The following is a 15524-nucleotide window of genomic DNA, read 5'->3' as shown; positions in this document are numbered from 1 at the left end:
AGTTGGAGGCTCCATCTCCAGCACGGGTTGTACAGGAAACAGCCAATGATGCTCTCCCATCATTGATGTTTCTATCTCTCTCTCTCTCCCTTCCTCTCTGAAATCAGTCAAAATATTTTTAAAAAAAGAAGTTTTCAAATTTCATCTTGGTGGGGTAGGGTGTGGGGGATTGAAGGAACCACAGAACCTTTCCCCCCTTCAAATCTTGCTCAAAACCCTACAGCATAAAACTGAGAAAAGCAAAGCTTCTCTGGTGGAGCCAGGAGGTAAGGTCAGAGATGTATAGTCTCACCCACTAGAAGACACCCATCTCCCTTGCCTCTCTCCTCAAAGAGGCCCCTAAAGTACCTCCTTAGACCTGGTTCCAAAGAACATAGTCTGAAAAATAAAGGTCTAGACCAGTGGTCGGCAAACCGCGGCTCGCGAGCCACATGCAACTCTTTGACCCCTTGAGTGTGGCTCTTCCACAAAATACCACGTGCGGGCATGCACGTACAGTGCGATTGAAACTTCGTGGCCCATGAGCAGAAGTTAATTTTCGGCCTCGGCGAGTCTATTTTGAAGAAGTGGTTCTAACGTCGAGCCACACTCAAGGGGCCAAAGAGCCACATGTGGCTCGCGAGCCGCGGTTTGCCGACCACTGGTCTAGACCAATTCCTTTAATTTACAAATGAAGAAAATGTGGCTCAGTTCATCTGCTTTTGCCCACATATTTCAATTTCTTTTCCTCTACTGGTAATTCCATAAACAAAGTCAAGAGTGGGTGGTCGATTCTGCTCAAAATGGCGGCTGAATAGAGTCGTGTTTGGAGTCTGGTCCTGGGGCAGAGAGTAGGAGCCACAGAGATTCGCAAGGGAAGTGCATGTTGGCAAGCTAAGGGACAGCTAAACTTCAGGAGAAGGCGGGGGAGTACTGGGCAGGGTTCCCCTGACTGTGCAGCACCCACAGGGGCTGGGTCCCCTCCCAGAGCTGCGGGCTCACTGGGGGCCTCGCCATCTTGCAAGGAAAGGAGGATTTTATTGGAAACCCGACTTTTCGCGACAACTGCAAACACTGAACAGCTGAGAGCACCAGAACACCAGTCCCCTATCGGCGAAAACATTCGGATTCAAAGGAACTCTTCACTGCACCACGGAAAGGTCAGATTTCGCCTGAAATAAGGTGTGGTTTCTCGTCCCCGTGGTGGGAGAGGGAAGTGCGCAAGCCACAGGACCGGCAGGACCCGGGAGGTCTGTGCCTAGAAAAATCTGTGGCAGTTGGAGCTGCCATGACCCGTGAATGTGGAAGGGGGTCCTCTGAGCTGCTAACAGAAGTGATCTCTTAAAAACAACTCATTTTAATCTGACGAGGAGGGTCAGACTAAGAATTTTCAAAGGAGTGTAGGCTCCTTAGTCTTGCGCGCAGACCCACTGTCCGCACACATGGGCTCTTTCCGACTCTGATTACTAAGCCCAATACATAGGAAAACCCAGTTAAGGAATACCCTGAAATACTGCAGAGGGAGGTTGTTTTTCCGGAACCTGGGGAGCAGAGCTGGGTGTGAACATCGGAGAGGCAGCTCTGAGGTGCACACCTCCACAAACCGGTAGTGAGAGCCATAGAGGGAAAAAAAAAAAAAAAAGCTAGAGGCCCGGAAGTCAATTCAGAAACACTGCCACCCAGGGGCCGAAACGCTAATTGCCTCTGGTGTAATCAAAAATAAATATGAGAAATTAAGACACGGACGGCTTAAAAAGCAGGACTGGCTTACAACACTAAGGAGCAGTGGAACGAAGGGAGCTGAAATACCGCCCAGACTGGGAAACAAGCATACCAAACAGAATAACAGAGGAAGTGAATGACAGCCGCTACTGCACATTTTAGTCTTCCTATTTTTTATTTTAAATTCTTTTAAAAAATTTTTTTTAATTTTTTTATTCTAATTTTTTATTTTCATTTTTTGCATCTTTTACTTAAGAAACTAAATTTTTCTTTTTCCTCACTTGATTTTCACCTTTTTAATTATTAGATTTTTATTTTCAATCAGCATTATTATTACTATTATTTTACTTTTTTTAAAAATGTCATTTGATTTTCTCTTTCTTTTATTTTGGGATTAGTGTCCTATATTCTATTTGCATGTTTCCCTTACAATCCTTTTACCCTATCTCAACGCTAACATTATGCCATCACTCTCCTCCTGACCTTTCCCCTTTTGGTCTCCTGTTTATCTTAACCCTTTCTGGCTTTAGATTTTCCCTACTTTTTCAGTCTACCCTCTGCTAAAATTTCACCTTACTTATATATCTAATTCCCAACCCCCTGCTCCAAGTCCATATATACCTCTCTCTACGCTACCTTAAAGAATTGTTTTTCTCTCTGGCCTTTTGTTGTTGTTTGCTTGAATGTTGATTAGATTGAATTTTTATGCTTTCTTATGAGATTGCTTTGATTATTCTTTTTGGTTGGTTGGTTGGTTCTTTTGTTTGCTCTGTTTTTGTTTTTTTTTTTTTTACTTTTGTTTTCCCTTGCCTCACTCGATATTAGTTGGTGTTGCAGTTTGTATTAATCTCCAGGCTTGTGTTGCTGGAATTTGCTGGGATCAGTGGTTGGTATATTGGAGTTTACTCCCCATATATATAGTTTGTTCCCCTTGTCTCTCTTAGTATCATTCTTGTCTCTCTTACTTTTTTTTTCTTTTCTTTTTTTTCTTCTCTTTTCCCAAGTTCAGATTCACACTCTTTTTTGTTGTTGTTATTCTTCCTTTTTACTCTTTCTCGTCCTCTCCTATTCCATAATTTGTCTTTCTCCGGTGGTCACCTTTATTGGAGGTTATTAATATCGTGAAAAAATTCTGTTCAGTGCCTTGTGTGTTGTGCCTGGTTGTGTTGTATTTTGTACCTTTAAATCACCGCCAGAGAGAGAGAACTACATAACCAGACATCCGGAGAAGAGAGACCATGGGGAGAAAAAGAAATAGCCCCCATAGGAAAGAAAAGCAGGCATCACCAGAAAAGGAAGTAAACGAATTAGAGGCAAACAACCTATCAGAGAAAGAATTCAAAGAAATGGTCATAAGATGGCTGAAAAGGATGGAAGACAAATTCGACAATATGAGTAAGAACCAAGAGGAAATGAAGAAGAACAAAGAAGAAATGAAAAATGACATCGCTGCTGTAAAGACCTCAATAGAAAGCATCAAGAGTAGACTAGAAGAAGCAGAGGACTGCATAAGTGAGCTAGAAGACAAGATGGGAAAAGATACCCAAGTACAACAGCTTCTAGAAAAAAAAATTAGAAAGCATGAGGAGAGCCTAAGGGAACTTCAGGACAACACGAAACAAAACAACATCAGGATAATAGCGGTACAAGAAGGAAAGGAAACTGAGCAAGGAATAGAAAACCTGATTGAAGAAATAATAACAGAAAACTTCCCTGATATAAGGAAGAAAAAACCCCCACAAAAATCCAAGAAGCTCACAGAGTTCCAAGCAAAATGAACCCCAAAAGACCGACGCCAAGGCACATTATAATTAAGTTGGCAAAAAAATGACAACGAAGTAAGAATCTTAAGAGCAGCCAGAGAGAGACAGACAGTTACATACAAAGGAACCCCCATCAGACTAGCAACTGATTTCTCAACAGAAACTCATCAGGCCAGAAGGGAATGGAATGAAATATACAAAGTCATGCAAAGGAAGGGTCTCAATCCAAGAATACTGTATCCAGCAAGGCTATCAATCAAAATTGAAGGTGAAATCAGGAGCTTCACAGACAAAAAAGGGAGTTTATCACCACCAAACCAGCAATGAAAGAAATGCTAAAGGGTCTGCTGTAAAAAAAAAAAAGAAAGAAAGAAAGGAAGGAAGGAAGGAAGGAAGGAAGGAAGGAAGGAAGGAAGGAAGGAAGGAAGGAAGGAAGGAAGGAAGAAGAGAAAGAAAGAAAGAAAGAAAGAAAGAAAGAAAGAAAGAAAGAAAGAAAGAAAGAAAGAAAGAGGAAGCAAAGAAGGAACACAGGGGTATAGAATAAAAATGGCGACAAATAAGTACCTATCAATAATAACTTTAAATGTAAATGGATTGAATGCCCCAATCAAAAGACACAGGGTAACAGATTGGATAAGAAAACAAAACCCATATATCTGCTGTCTACAGGAAACCCACCTCAAAAAAAAGGACGCATACAGACTGAGGGTAAAGGGATGGAAAAAGGTTTTCCAGGCGAATGGAAATGAAAAAAAAGCTGGGGTAGCAATACTTATATCTGACAAATTAGATCTCAAAGTGAAGGACATAACAAGAGATAATGAAGGCCACTTCATAATACTAAAGGGAGCAATCCAACAAGAAGAAATAACTCTGGTAAACATATATGCACCCAATACAGGAGCACCAAGATACATTAAAAAACTCCTGGAAGATATCAAAGGAGAGATTGACAGCAATACAATCATAGTAGGAGACTTCAATACCCCACTATCACCATTGGACAAATCCTCTAAACAAAAAATCAGCAAAGAAACATCAATCCTAAATGACTCACTAGACCAGATGGAATTAATCGACATCTTCAGAACATTTCACCCCAAAGCCACAGAATATACATTCTTCTCAAGTGCACATGGGTCATTTTCAAAGATAGACCATATGTTAGGACATAGGCAAAGTCTCTCCAAATTCAAGAAGATAGAAATCATATCAAGTATCTTCTCAGATCACAGTGGCATAAAACTGGAAATCAACTACAATAAAAACAACCCAAAGAAATCAAACACATGGAGACTAAACAGCATGCTATTAAATAATGACTGGGTTACCAAAGACATCAAGGAAGAAATAAAAAACATCATGGCAACAAATGACAATGAAAACACAACAATCCAAAATCTATGGGACACAGCGAAAGCAGTCATGAGAAGGAACTTCATATCTCTACAAGCCTACTGCAAAAAAACAAGAAACAATGGTAATAAATTACCTAACCCAACAACTCAAAGAGTTAGAGAGAGAGAGCAACAAGAAAAACCCAGTGTAAGCAGAAGGAAAGAAATAATAAAGATCAGAGCAGAGATAAACGACATAGAGACCAAAGAAACAATACAAAAGATCAACAAAACCAAGAGCTGGTTCTTTGAAAGGATAAACAAGATTGATGAACCTCTAGCCAGGGTCACCAAGAAGCAAAGAGAGAGGACCCAAATAAACAAAATCAGAAATGAAAGAGGTGAAATAACAACAGACCCTGACGAAATACAAAGGATTGTTACAAAATACTACGAACAACTCTATTCCAACAAACTGGACAACCTGGAGGAAATGGACATATTCCTAGACAAATACAACCTTCCAAAACTCAATCAGGAAGAATCTAAACAGCTCAACAGGCCAGTAACTATGGAAGAAATTGAAGCAGTCATCAAAAATCTTCCGGCAAACAAAAGCCCGGGGCCAGACGGCTTCACAGGAGAGTTTTACCAAACTTTCAAGGAAGAACTAAAACCTATCCTCCTCAGACTATTACAAAAAATTCAAGAGGAAGGAACACTTCCAAGATCCTTCTATGAAGCCAGCATCACCCTAATACCAAAACCAGATAAAGACAACACAATGAATGAGAATTACAGACCAATATCCCTCATGAACATAGATGCCAAAATCCTCAACAAAATCCTAGCAAATTGGCTCCAGCAATACATCAGAAAGATAATACATCATGACCAAGTAGGATTTATCCCAGGAATGCAAGGATGGTACAATATCCGCAAATCAATAAACGTGATACATCACATAAACAAATTGAGAGATAAAAATCACATAGTCATATCAATAGATGCAGAAAAAGCATTTGACAAAATCCAACACCCTTTCTTGATAAAAACTCTCAACAAGGTGGGAATAGAAGGATCATACCTCAACATAATAAAAGCTATATATGATAAACCCACAGCAAACATCATACTCAATGGGCAAAAACTAAAACCATTTCCTCTAAGAACAGGAACAAGACAGGGATGCCCACTCTCACCACTCCTGTTTGACATAGTACTGGAAGTATTAGCTATCACAATTAGGCAAGAAGAAGAAATAAGAGGCATCCAAATTGGAAAAGAAGAAGTGAAGCTGTCCTTATTTGCAGATGACATGATATTGTACATAAAAACCCAAAAGATTCCATCAAAAAACTAACAGACTTAATAAATGAATTCGGCAATGTAGCGGGATACAAAATTAACACCAAGAAATCTATGGCATTTCTATACACCAATAGTGAACTTACAGAAAGAGAGACTAAAAAAAGCATTCCCATTTACCATCACACCAAAAAAATTAAGATACCTAGGAATAAACTTAACTAAGGAGGTAAAAGACCTATACACGGAAAACTACAGGACACTGAAAAAAGAGATAGAGGAAGACGTAAACAGATGGAAGAACATACCATGTTCATGGATTGGTAGAATCAACATCATTAAAATGTCCATACTACCCAAAGCAATCTACAGATTCAATGCACTCCCCATCAAAATACCAACGGCATATTTCACAGACCTAGAAAGAACTCTCCAAAAATTCATCTGGAATAAAAAAAGACCCCGAATAGCCACAGCAATCCTGAGAAAGAAGAATAAAGTAGGAGGGATCTCAATACCAGATTTCAAGCTGAATTACAAAGCCACTGTTCTCAAAACAGCCTGGTACTGGCACAAGAACAGACATATAGATCAATGGAACAGAATAGAGAATCCAGATATCAACCCAAACCACTATGCTCAATTAATATTTGACAAAGGAGGCATGAACATACAATGGAGTCAAGACAGTCTCTTCAATAAATGGTGTTGGGAAAATTGGACAGATACATGCAAAAAAATGAAACTAGACCACCAACTTACACCATACACAAAAATAAACTCAAAATGGATACAGGACTTAAACATAAGACGGGAAACCATAAAAATACTAGAGGAATCCACAGGCAACAAAATCTCAGACATATGCCAAAAGAACTTCTTCACTGACACTGCCCCTAGGGCAATGGAAGCTAAAGAGAAAATTAACAAATGGGACTACACCAAAATAAAAAGCTTTTTTACAACAAAAGAAACCCTCAACAAAACAACAAGAAAGCCCACTGCATGGGAGAACATATTTGCAAATGCTATCACTGATAAAGGTTTAATCTCCAACATCTGCAGGCAGCTTATGCAACTTAATAAAAGGAAGATAAATGATCCAATAAAAAAATGGGCAACGGACCTAAACAGAGTATTTTCAAAAGAAGACAGAAGGAAGGCCAAGAGACACATGAAAACATGCTCAAAGTCACTTATGATCCGAGAGATGCAAATCAAAACAACAATGAGGTACCATCTCACACCTGTCAGAATGGCTATCATCAACAGATCAACAAACGACAAGTGTTGGTGAGGATGCGGAGAAAAAGGAACCCTCGTGCCCTGCTGCTGGGAATGCAGACTGGTGCAGCCACTGTGAAGAACAGTATGGAGTTTCTTCAAAAAACTGAAAATGGAACTCCCATTTGACCCAGTAATCCCACTCCTGGGAATATATCCTAAGAAACTAGAAACACCAATCAGAAAGGATATATGCACCCCTATGTTCATAGCAGCACAATTTACAATAGCTAACATTTGGAAACAGCCTAGGTGCCCGTCAGCAGATGACTGGATCAGATAACTATGGTACATCTACACAATGGAATACTATGCTGCCATAAAAAGAAGGAATTCTCATCATTTGCAGCAACCTGGATGGAATTGGAGAACATTATGCTAAGTGAAATAAGCCAGTCAATGAAAGAAAAATACCACAGATCTCACTCATTTATGGATAATAAAGAACATTATAAACTGATGAACAAAAAGATAGATACAGAGACAGTTAAGCATCAGACAGACTTTCAAATTACAGGGGGAAAGTTAGGGAGAGGTGGGGGAGATAAGAAATCAAACGAAGGACTTGTATGCATGCATATAAGCATATACAATGGATGCAAAACTCTGGGGGGTGAGGGCATGTATGGGTGTGGGGTGGGGGGGGGGGCAATGGTAAGATATGTACACATATAATACCTCAATAAAAAAAATGTCAAAAAAATTTTTTTACTTAAAAAAATAAAAAAGTTTGCTAAGCAGAGACTATGTTTTAGCAATAATTATGACCATTGTTGAAAGTGATTATTTTCTCTGTAGGATTTTCAATTGCATCTTTTAGAAGCTTATAATTTTCTTTCTGCCCTTTCCATTTTACAAGCAATTATCTAGAAGTACAACTGAAGTGCCAGGGATCTGAACCATTATTCTTAAAATTGACAACTATGAAGTCTAAAGAATAAAATGTGAAAATTACTAATAACTTTTATATGCTGTCTCTGTGGGTTTTATTATTGTTTGTGTTAGGTTGCCCAGTTTCTATAAAGAAGAAAATAAGCTACCATGTTTGTACTCATTGTAAACCACCATACTAACCAATTTTTTTCATAAGTTAGATCCAACAATCAAATAGAAATCTTCCCTTTGTCTGTAACTCTACCCAAAACTGGTTGGGATTATAGTCAGAAGAGTCATGTACACATATAATACCTCAATAAAAAAATATATGTACACAGATAATACCTCAATTAAAAAAATAATTTAAAAAAAAGAGTGGGTGGTCACATTAATTGTCATTGAAAACTATCTTCTTAAGGGCTCTGGCTATACTTTATAACAAGAAAACATACAGCAATGGAAGTTAAGTGCTTTTCTAGACTATAACTAGTAGACTCCAACAGAGTCACTCAAAACAACCTAATGTGCAGCCCGTTTGTGAATGTTTCTTCCTCTGGAGAAAAAATGGAATAGGAGCTGAAAAAGAGTAAGGAGGTATTAAACCCATTTTAAATTAAGTTTCCAAAGTGAACATATATTCTACTTCTAAGAACAGCTACCAAAAAAAGGTACTGAAAAGAATAATAATGATATATGAAGATGTTCATCATAGTATTGTTTAGAACTGTACTAGTATATGGCACATGTATAAACACAAAGTGTAGGAGAAAAGAGGCCAAAAGAATTGAAAAGGAAAGAAGAGTTACTGAGGCAATGGAATTCTGCAGATTTCTTTTTCTACCCCGCCTAAACGGTCTTTTAAAATGAAACCAAACCAATCAAAAAACACAGAATGCAAATAGCACTTACCACAGAGACTTTGCTTACTACATCTCTTGCAACTGCTAAGCCTTGAGCAAAAGTACGGGCTGCTACAAATGCACGAGTAATCTGTAGTTTCAATTTCCGAGGGACATCTCCAAAGGGCTTCAGCTGCTCCGTATACTTGCTCACGCATTCCAGATACTCATCTGTGAAGTGGTACTGCGAGTTCACCAGGCGGAACATCCGCTCCAAAAGGCGAGCCCAGAAATCATTTAGCATTTCTTCCAGGTTCACATTTCCCACCACATAGTAGCGCTTCAACTCTTTGAAGAGATCTTTAAATAGCTCAGAATTTTGCATGTACAAGTGGCCATATGTCTTCACAAACATGTCATTCAAGGATTTTTCTGCATTTTCAAGTAGTTCTTTAAAGAATTCTAAATACAAAACAACAAAAACAAAAAAGGTTTTCAGTAATTAAATAATCAAGTCTTTTTTCAGGTAAATTTGAAAACAAAAAAAATCATTAAATTAAATTGGAAAACATGCTTGGATATAGGGTAGATTTATTTTGGTTAATGTGGCATCTCTGATCATTTGTCAATGAAAAGAAATCTACAAAGTCACACAAAGAGAGGTAGAAAAAATGGAATTTTAAACAATATAAAACAAATACACACACACACATTCTCTCTTATTCAGTCACAAGATAAAGAACTAGAAAAAAAATGGGTACACAAAGTCTATAACATGAAGTGTCCCAGAACTTTATGCTTCAAGAATCTAAACCAATGTTAATAATGCCTCCTAATTGTAACCTGACAATAGGACAGGTGTTTTCAAATGGTATTCTTTTATTTGAAAACATTTTTTTAGTTTTGTCCTCTCTATATCCACATGACAAGTAAGAAAACTTCCTGGGAAATGCTTGAAGCCAAGAAAAATAATGAAACACACCAAGAAGCAAGCTCATAATTTTTCTGAAAATTAGGTGTTTCCTTGTGTCACTGGTTCAAATTGGGGTATCCAAGTTGACCTTGAGTTGCTAAAAATTCATACAGTAACATCATTTTTTTCTTCCAGTGAGGGTAGAGGGAGGAAAATAGAGAGGGAGGAGGAGGGAGAGGGAGATGAAATGCACAACAGATTCAACCAATATAAGTTGGTATATTTATAAGACAATAGGGAAAAATACAACTAAAAAAATATATAAGTATACCACATTATTTCAGACTTACATTTTGCACCCCACATACCCACAACATATGTGTTGAAGATTTTAATCTCTTAAGTACAAATTGCAAATTAGATTCTCCTGAAGCTTTTCTCAGGAAATTCAATGAAGAGGAGCTAACAGTGTATCTGTAACATTAATCATTCTCAAAGAATCTATTCCTGGTATAAAAATAAATACCTCATGATATCAAGTTTTTAAGTAGGAAATGTAATAAATACCAAAGCAAAATATAAGGACCACATCAAATAAGAAACTGCCTCCAAGTGAACATGGAGCAGGAAACAAAATATGACGCCTCCTTCAAAGCCAGGAGAACATTAGAGAGCTTATCAAAATGCAATAGCACTGCAAAACCATTCTCTGTTCATAGTGGGTGGGCAAACTGGAGGCTGAAAACTTATTACAAACAGTTTCTTAAACCTGGACTGAAAACACTGAAGCCTTTTGGAGGGAATGTATGTGACTTTCCTCACTATCAAGAGATTCCATACCTATGCCCCTGTCTCATCACCATGTGGTTCATGAGGCTTGGGGCGAAAATCATAGTCCTTAGGGCCCACATTTTCAAACTATGTGTGTTTTGTTTGTCTATTTTTTCTTTTACCACTTGCCTTTTATTTCCTAGGCTATCTTCAGAGAAAGGGAAATTGATTCCCTCTGAAGATCAAAAACTAGGCAAGTCAACTACTCCATTATCCCCATCACACGTGTACAGCCTGGTGTTTTTACCAATGTTTTCTCCCTGGAAGAAGGACAGAAAGTACAGAAGGAGCTGGAGGAACCACATGAAAAGCATTATTCAAATCAGGTACCTGGAAAGGCCTCCGATTCTCTCCAAATTCCCAAGTGGTTCTCAAGTGTGGTCTAATGATGGGCATGAATCAACATGACAAGGACACATGTTAGAAATACAAGCTCTTGCCCTGACCAGTTTGGCTCAGTGGATAGAGCACCGGGCTGTGGACTGAAAGGCCCCGGGTTCAATTCTGGTTGAGGGCATGTACCTTGGTGCGATCCCCAGTAGGAGGCGCACAGGAGGCAGCTGATCAATGTTTTTATCATTGATGTTTCTAACTCTTTATCCCTCTCCCTTCCTCTCTGTAAAAAGTCAATAAAAATATCTATTCTAATATATAAAAACCCTGGGTTGTGACAACTAATAACCAGAGGCTGACCAACCGGAAGTCAGTGCTGGACCCGCTCCCAAGCAAGCGGTTAGGGGCAATCAGGCAGGCAGGCAGGCAGAGTGATTAGGGGTGATCAGGTAGGCAGGCAAGTGGTTAGGGGAGATCAGGTAGGCAGACAGCCCCTGACCGGGCTGGCCCCACCCCCAAGAAAAGAAAGAGGGAGGCCCAGGCCAGCCAAGCCATTGCACTCAGCCTGTCGCCTGCAGTGGGAGGCCACCAGTAGTAGGGGAGGGGGGGCAGCGCTGCATAGATGGCAAGCAGTGACAGCGGTGGGGTGGGGTCAAATGCCTGCAGCCCGGAGAAGGAAGGCCCTGACAGGCCCTGATCTCAGGCCAGGCCTAGGGACCCTACCCTAAGGGTCTCGGATTGTGAGAGGGTACAGGCTGAGCTGAGGGACACCACCCCCCGAGAGCACACATTTTTGTGCACTGGGCCTCTAGTATATATAAAAAGAGCCAGGGTTGTAACATCCAAAACGACTGAAGGCTCAACCGATCAACCAAACAACAGGCTGCCTGCACAGCAGGTGAGCGGGTTGAACTGCTGACCTCTCGGAGAGAGAGAGAGAGGAGGGGCTGATCATCAGTGGCAACGGCTGCTGGCGAGGCCCGTAGAGGAGAGAGAAGCAGGGTGATCAGACCCTGCTTCTCTCTCCGGGCCTCGCCAGCAGCCAAGCCTCTCTCTCTCTCCCAGAGCTCACCAGTTCAGGCCGCTCACCAGCAGCCTAGGGTGGCTGCTGATCAGCCCTGCCTCTATGATCAGGCCCGGAGATAGGCCCGGAGATGCTGACTGGCATAGAAACCGACCAATCAGAACCAAATCTGGGTGAATTGCGAGAAGCCAATAGTTGCCTAGGAGGCGGGGCTTTTGACGTTGACTGGCATAGAAACCGACCAATCAGAACCAAATCTGGGTGAACTGCAAGGAGCCAATGGCTGCCTAGGAGGTGGAGCTTTTGACACTGACTGGCATAGAAACCAACCAATCAGAACCTACTCTGGGTGAACTGCGAAGCCAGAACCTAAGGTGGGGGCTAAGGAGGGGTTTTAAGGGTAACAGCTGTTTGGTGTAAGGTGTAAGAAAGTGATTCAATTTTTTAATGACTGGTTTGGCAGTATAGTGCATATGGCTGGCTATCAGTCCAGATATAGGGATTATGTGTTGTTATCTGCCAAGAGCATCTCCTCCTGCTTAAAAAGGCTTCCCCAACCCCCATTTAAGCAATCCTATCCTATATAATCTATCTATACTAATAAAAGGGTAATATGCTAATTAGACTGGGTTGACTGTCCATCTTCCAGATGTCCGACTTCCTTCCAGACAAAGCCATGGTGGTGGGGCCCAAGGCAGAGGCAGTTAGGGGTAATCAGGCCAGCAGGGGAGGGCAGTTGGGAGTGAGATCAGGCCGGCAGGGGAAGGCAGTTGGGGGTGATCAGGCCGGTAGGCAGAGGGGTTAGGGGCAATCAGGCAGGCAGGCAGAGGGGTTAGGGGTGATCAAGCAGGCAGGCAGGCGAGTGGTTAGGAGCCAGTTGTCCCGGATTGTGAGAGGGATGTCTGACTGCCCTCCCATTTCTTCCTATGACACTTCCTTCTACAATGAGGACTAGAACACAAATTAGACATTCAGGTCATAGTCCATAGTCATCAATAGCAACTTCACTAATCGTTGCAATGCTCATCTCCACTCCCCACCCCCCATTATTCAGAATTCAAGATTAGAGTCAGATCTTAACTGCTAAAGAAAAACTGTGTAGTCCTGAAATACCTAGCAATCATCCCTTCATAATCATGCCTGAAGCCAATTATAAGACACATGGTGGCTAGGAGAGAACTCAGCCAGGAGCAGTGTAAACCAGAGTTCCACAACGATCAGAAGCTGAGTTAATTGGAAATTAGATCTCCCTTGCAGCAACTGCTTGAATTCATGAAAATTGCTGCTCAGGGAGTCTCTTTTAAGTGATGCTATTGGTGTCTGAAAAGAGAGTCAGAAAGGACATAGTTTACAAGCATTTGAAATATGGTGTCTGTGATCAGGGTTTATTTCCCTTTCAATTTTCAGTTTGGAGGCTTAATAATTTATGTTCTAAGGATCAAGCAACTGCTACTCCTAGGGCTCATGAATGAGCACTTAAAGTAGAGATGGAAATAAACACTGTAGAATGCTACATATCTAAAGCAGCATGACATAGTAGGAAAAGCATGGTATTTCCCATTTATGAGCCATATGACCTTGATTGGACAAGATTTAATCTCTCTGACCCTCTAATGCCTCATCCATAAAATGGAGCTATTACTAAACTCAGCTCATATGGATAATGCCTGGCACACAATTGATGCTCAATAAATAGACAGTATTCATAATACATGAGGTGATACTGTCAGCTTTAGAGTTGCTTTATATCTACAATCATTTAAAAATCTCTTAAGGCTGGTTTTTAATCTTTCCTGGTAGAGTCAAATATTATCCATCTGGGGGGAACATAAATTAAGCCAAAACTGCTGGAGATCAGTTAAGAAAACCCAATGCCTTATAAAACTGGGAGCAATTTAGCTAAAGGAAATGCTTAATGGCTCTTGCTTCTAATGCTGTGCAATGTCCCAGACATCTATGAGGGTGGGAGCAAATACTGAGTGAAAAATACAGAATGGAGAAATGTCAACCTAGAGAAGAGATTTTACATTATATTAGACGAGACTATATATATATATATATATTCCCCCAAAATGTATACACACTTTAAGAGCTGATAGCTCAATTTTGAAAATGAAAAGTATTTTAATAAACAATGCCTTTATAATTATTCAAAGTGTGTGTATATATTTTTGGAACTATATATATATATATATATATATATATATATATATATATATATATATATATATATATATATAAAAATCGGGGCAAAGGATTAGACAAAAGAAATAGGGAAAGGAAAATTAAGAATTAAACAGGTCAATTTCCAATCCTGTCCACATATTTCATTTGCATACTACCTTCTTTGCCAAAGTCAGCTCAATATAAGGGTTGAACTAAGGTATTGTAAGTATTTTCCAGCTCTAAAAGGTTATTATTCCTAATGTCAATAGTACCAATTTAACATGAGAAAAACTAGAGTGAAAAGGTAAAACTTTTCCATATAAAAATTGTTTATTTAAATATCCTGTCTTTTTTTAAAAAAAGAGGAAGAACATCCTGTACTCCTGGAACTTCTATCCCCAGCCACTTGTCTTGCATCAAATAAACATCCAAAATTCTTAAAACAGGTCAAAATGCCATCAGTTACTCCTTTGTAAACAATTGACTGCCCATTGATTAACTAGAATGCATTCTAGAATTAACCCATGACCTTAAGAGATTGGAAGCTCTTTCTATTCAATCCATCTGCTTGGTGCTATAAATTACCACCTTGTATTTACATTATTAAGAAGCTGTCTTTTACATATAAAGATTAATTTCCTCTTTACTTTCTGTAAAGGCTGTATTTCACAGCCCTGGTGTGGCATGCAAACATTAAGTAACCACATCAACAAAATTTCTGAGAAAAGCAGCTTCCTTGTAAATGCTACAAATCATACTTTTCACACTGTTAAGAAAACTCAGAGTTATGCCCATCCATTTTTTCACCCAAGATCAAGTACTTAATGAAGAATAGCTAACATAAGCATCTACAAATGTCTTGTTTTTAACACCAACTTTCCTTTATTTGGGTATAATCTCAATCCTCAAAAGTGCCTTCTAGGCTATGGAGTACTAATAGAACATGTAGTTGATTAATGTTCATCAACTGATAGCAAATTAATAGATCTTTCCTAGTATGACAAGACAATTGCCAGCAGCAGCACTTATTAGGGGCTTTTAACATATCAAAGGGCGCTAGGTGATCCCACCAATGTAGGAACAGCCCTTACTTCCCAATGATAATTTTATTAGTTAATGTACTTTGCATGTTAAAACTTTGCATAAGAC

The 15524-nt window shown here is 39.6% G+C and overlaps 1 protein-coding gene across 1 annotated transcript in view; it reads right to left on the bottom strand.

The window, feature by feature from the left end:
• GPC4 (glypican 4) overlaps nt 1–15524 on the bottom strand; it is a 125972-nt gene that overhangs the window by 20518 nt on the left and 89930 nt on the right. The window contains exon 3 of the mRNA XM_079765293.1: nt 9179–9570. Within this exon, the coding sequence (XP_079621419.1) occupies nt 9179–9570 (392 nt within the window). The remainder of the gene's footprint in view (nt 1–9178; nt 9571–15524) is intronic.

This window comes from Cnephaeus nilssonii, assembly GCF_951640355.1.
Source record: "Cnephaeus nilssonii genome assembly, chromosome: X".
NCBI classification, from domain to species: Eukaryota; Metazoa; Chordata; class Mammalia; order Chiroptera; family Vespertilionidae; genus Cnephaeus; species Cnephaeus nilssonii.
The sequence above is the reverse complement of the archived record's forward strand: the minus strand, read 5'-3'. Positions and strand labels throughout refer to the sequence as shown.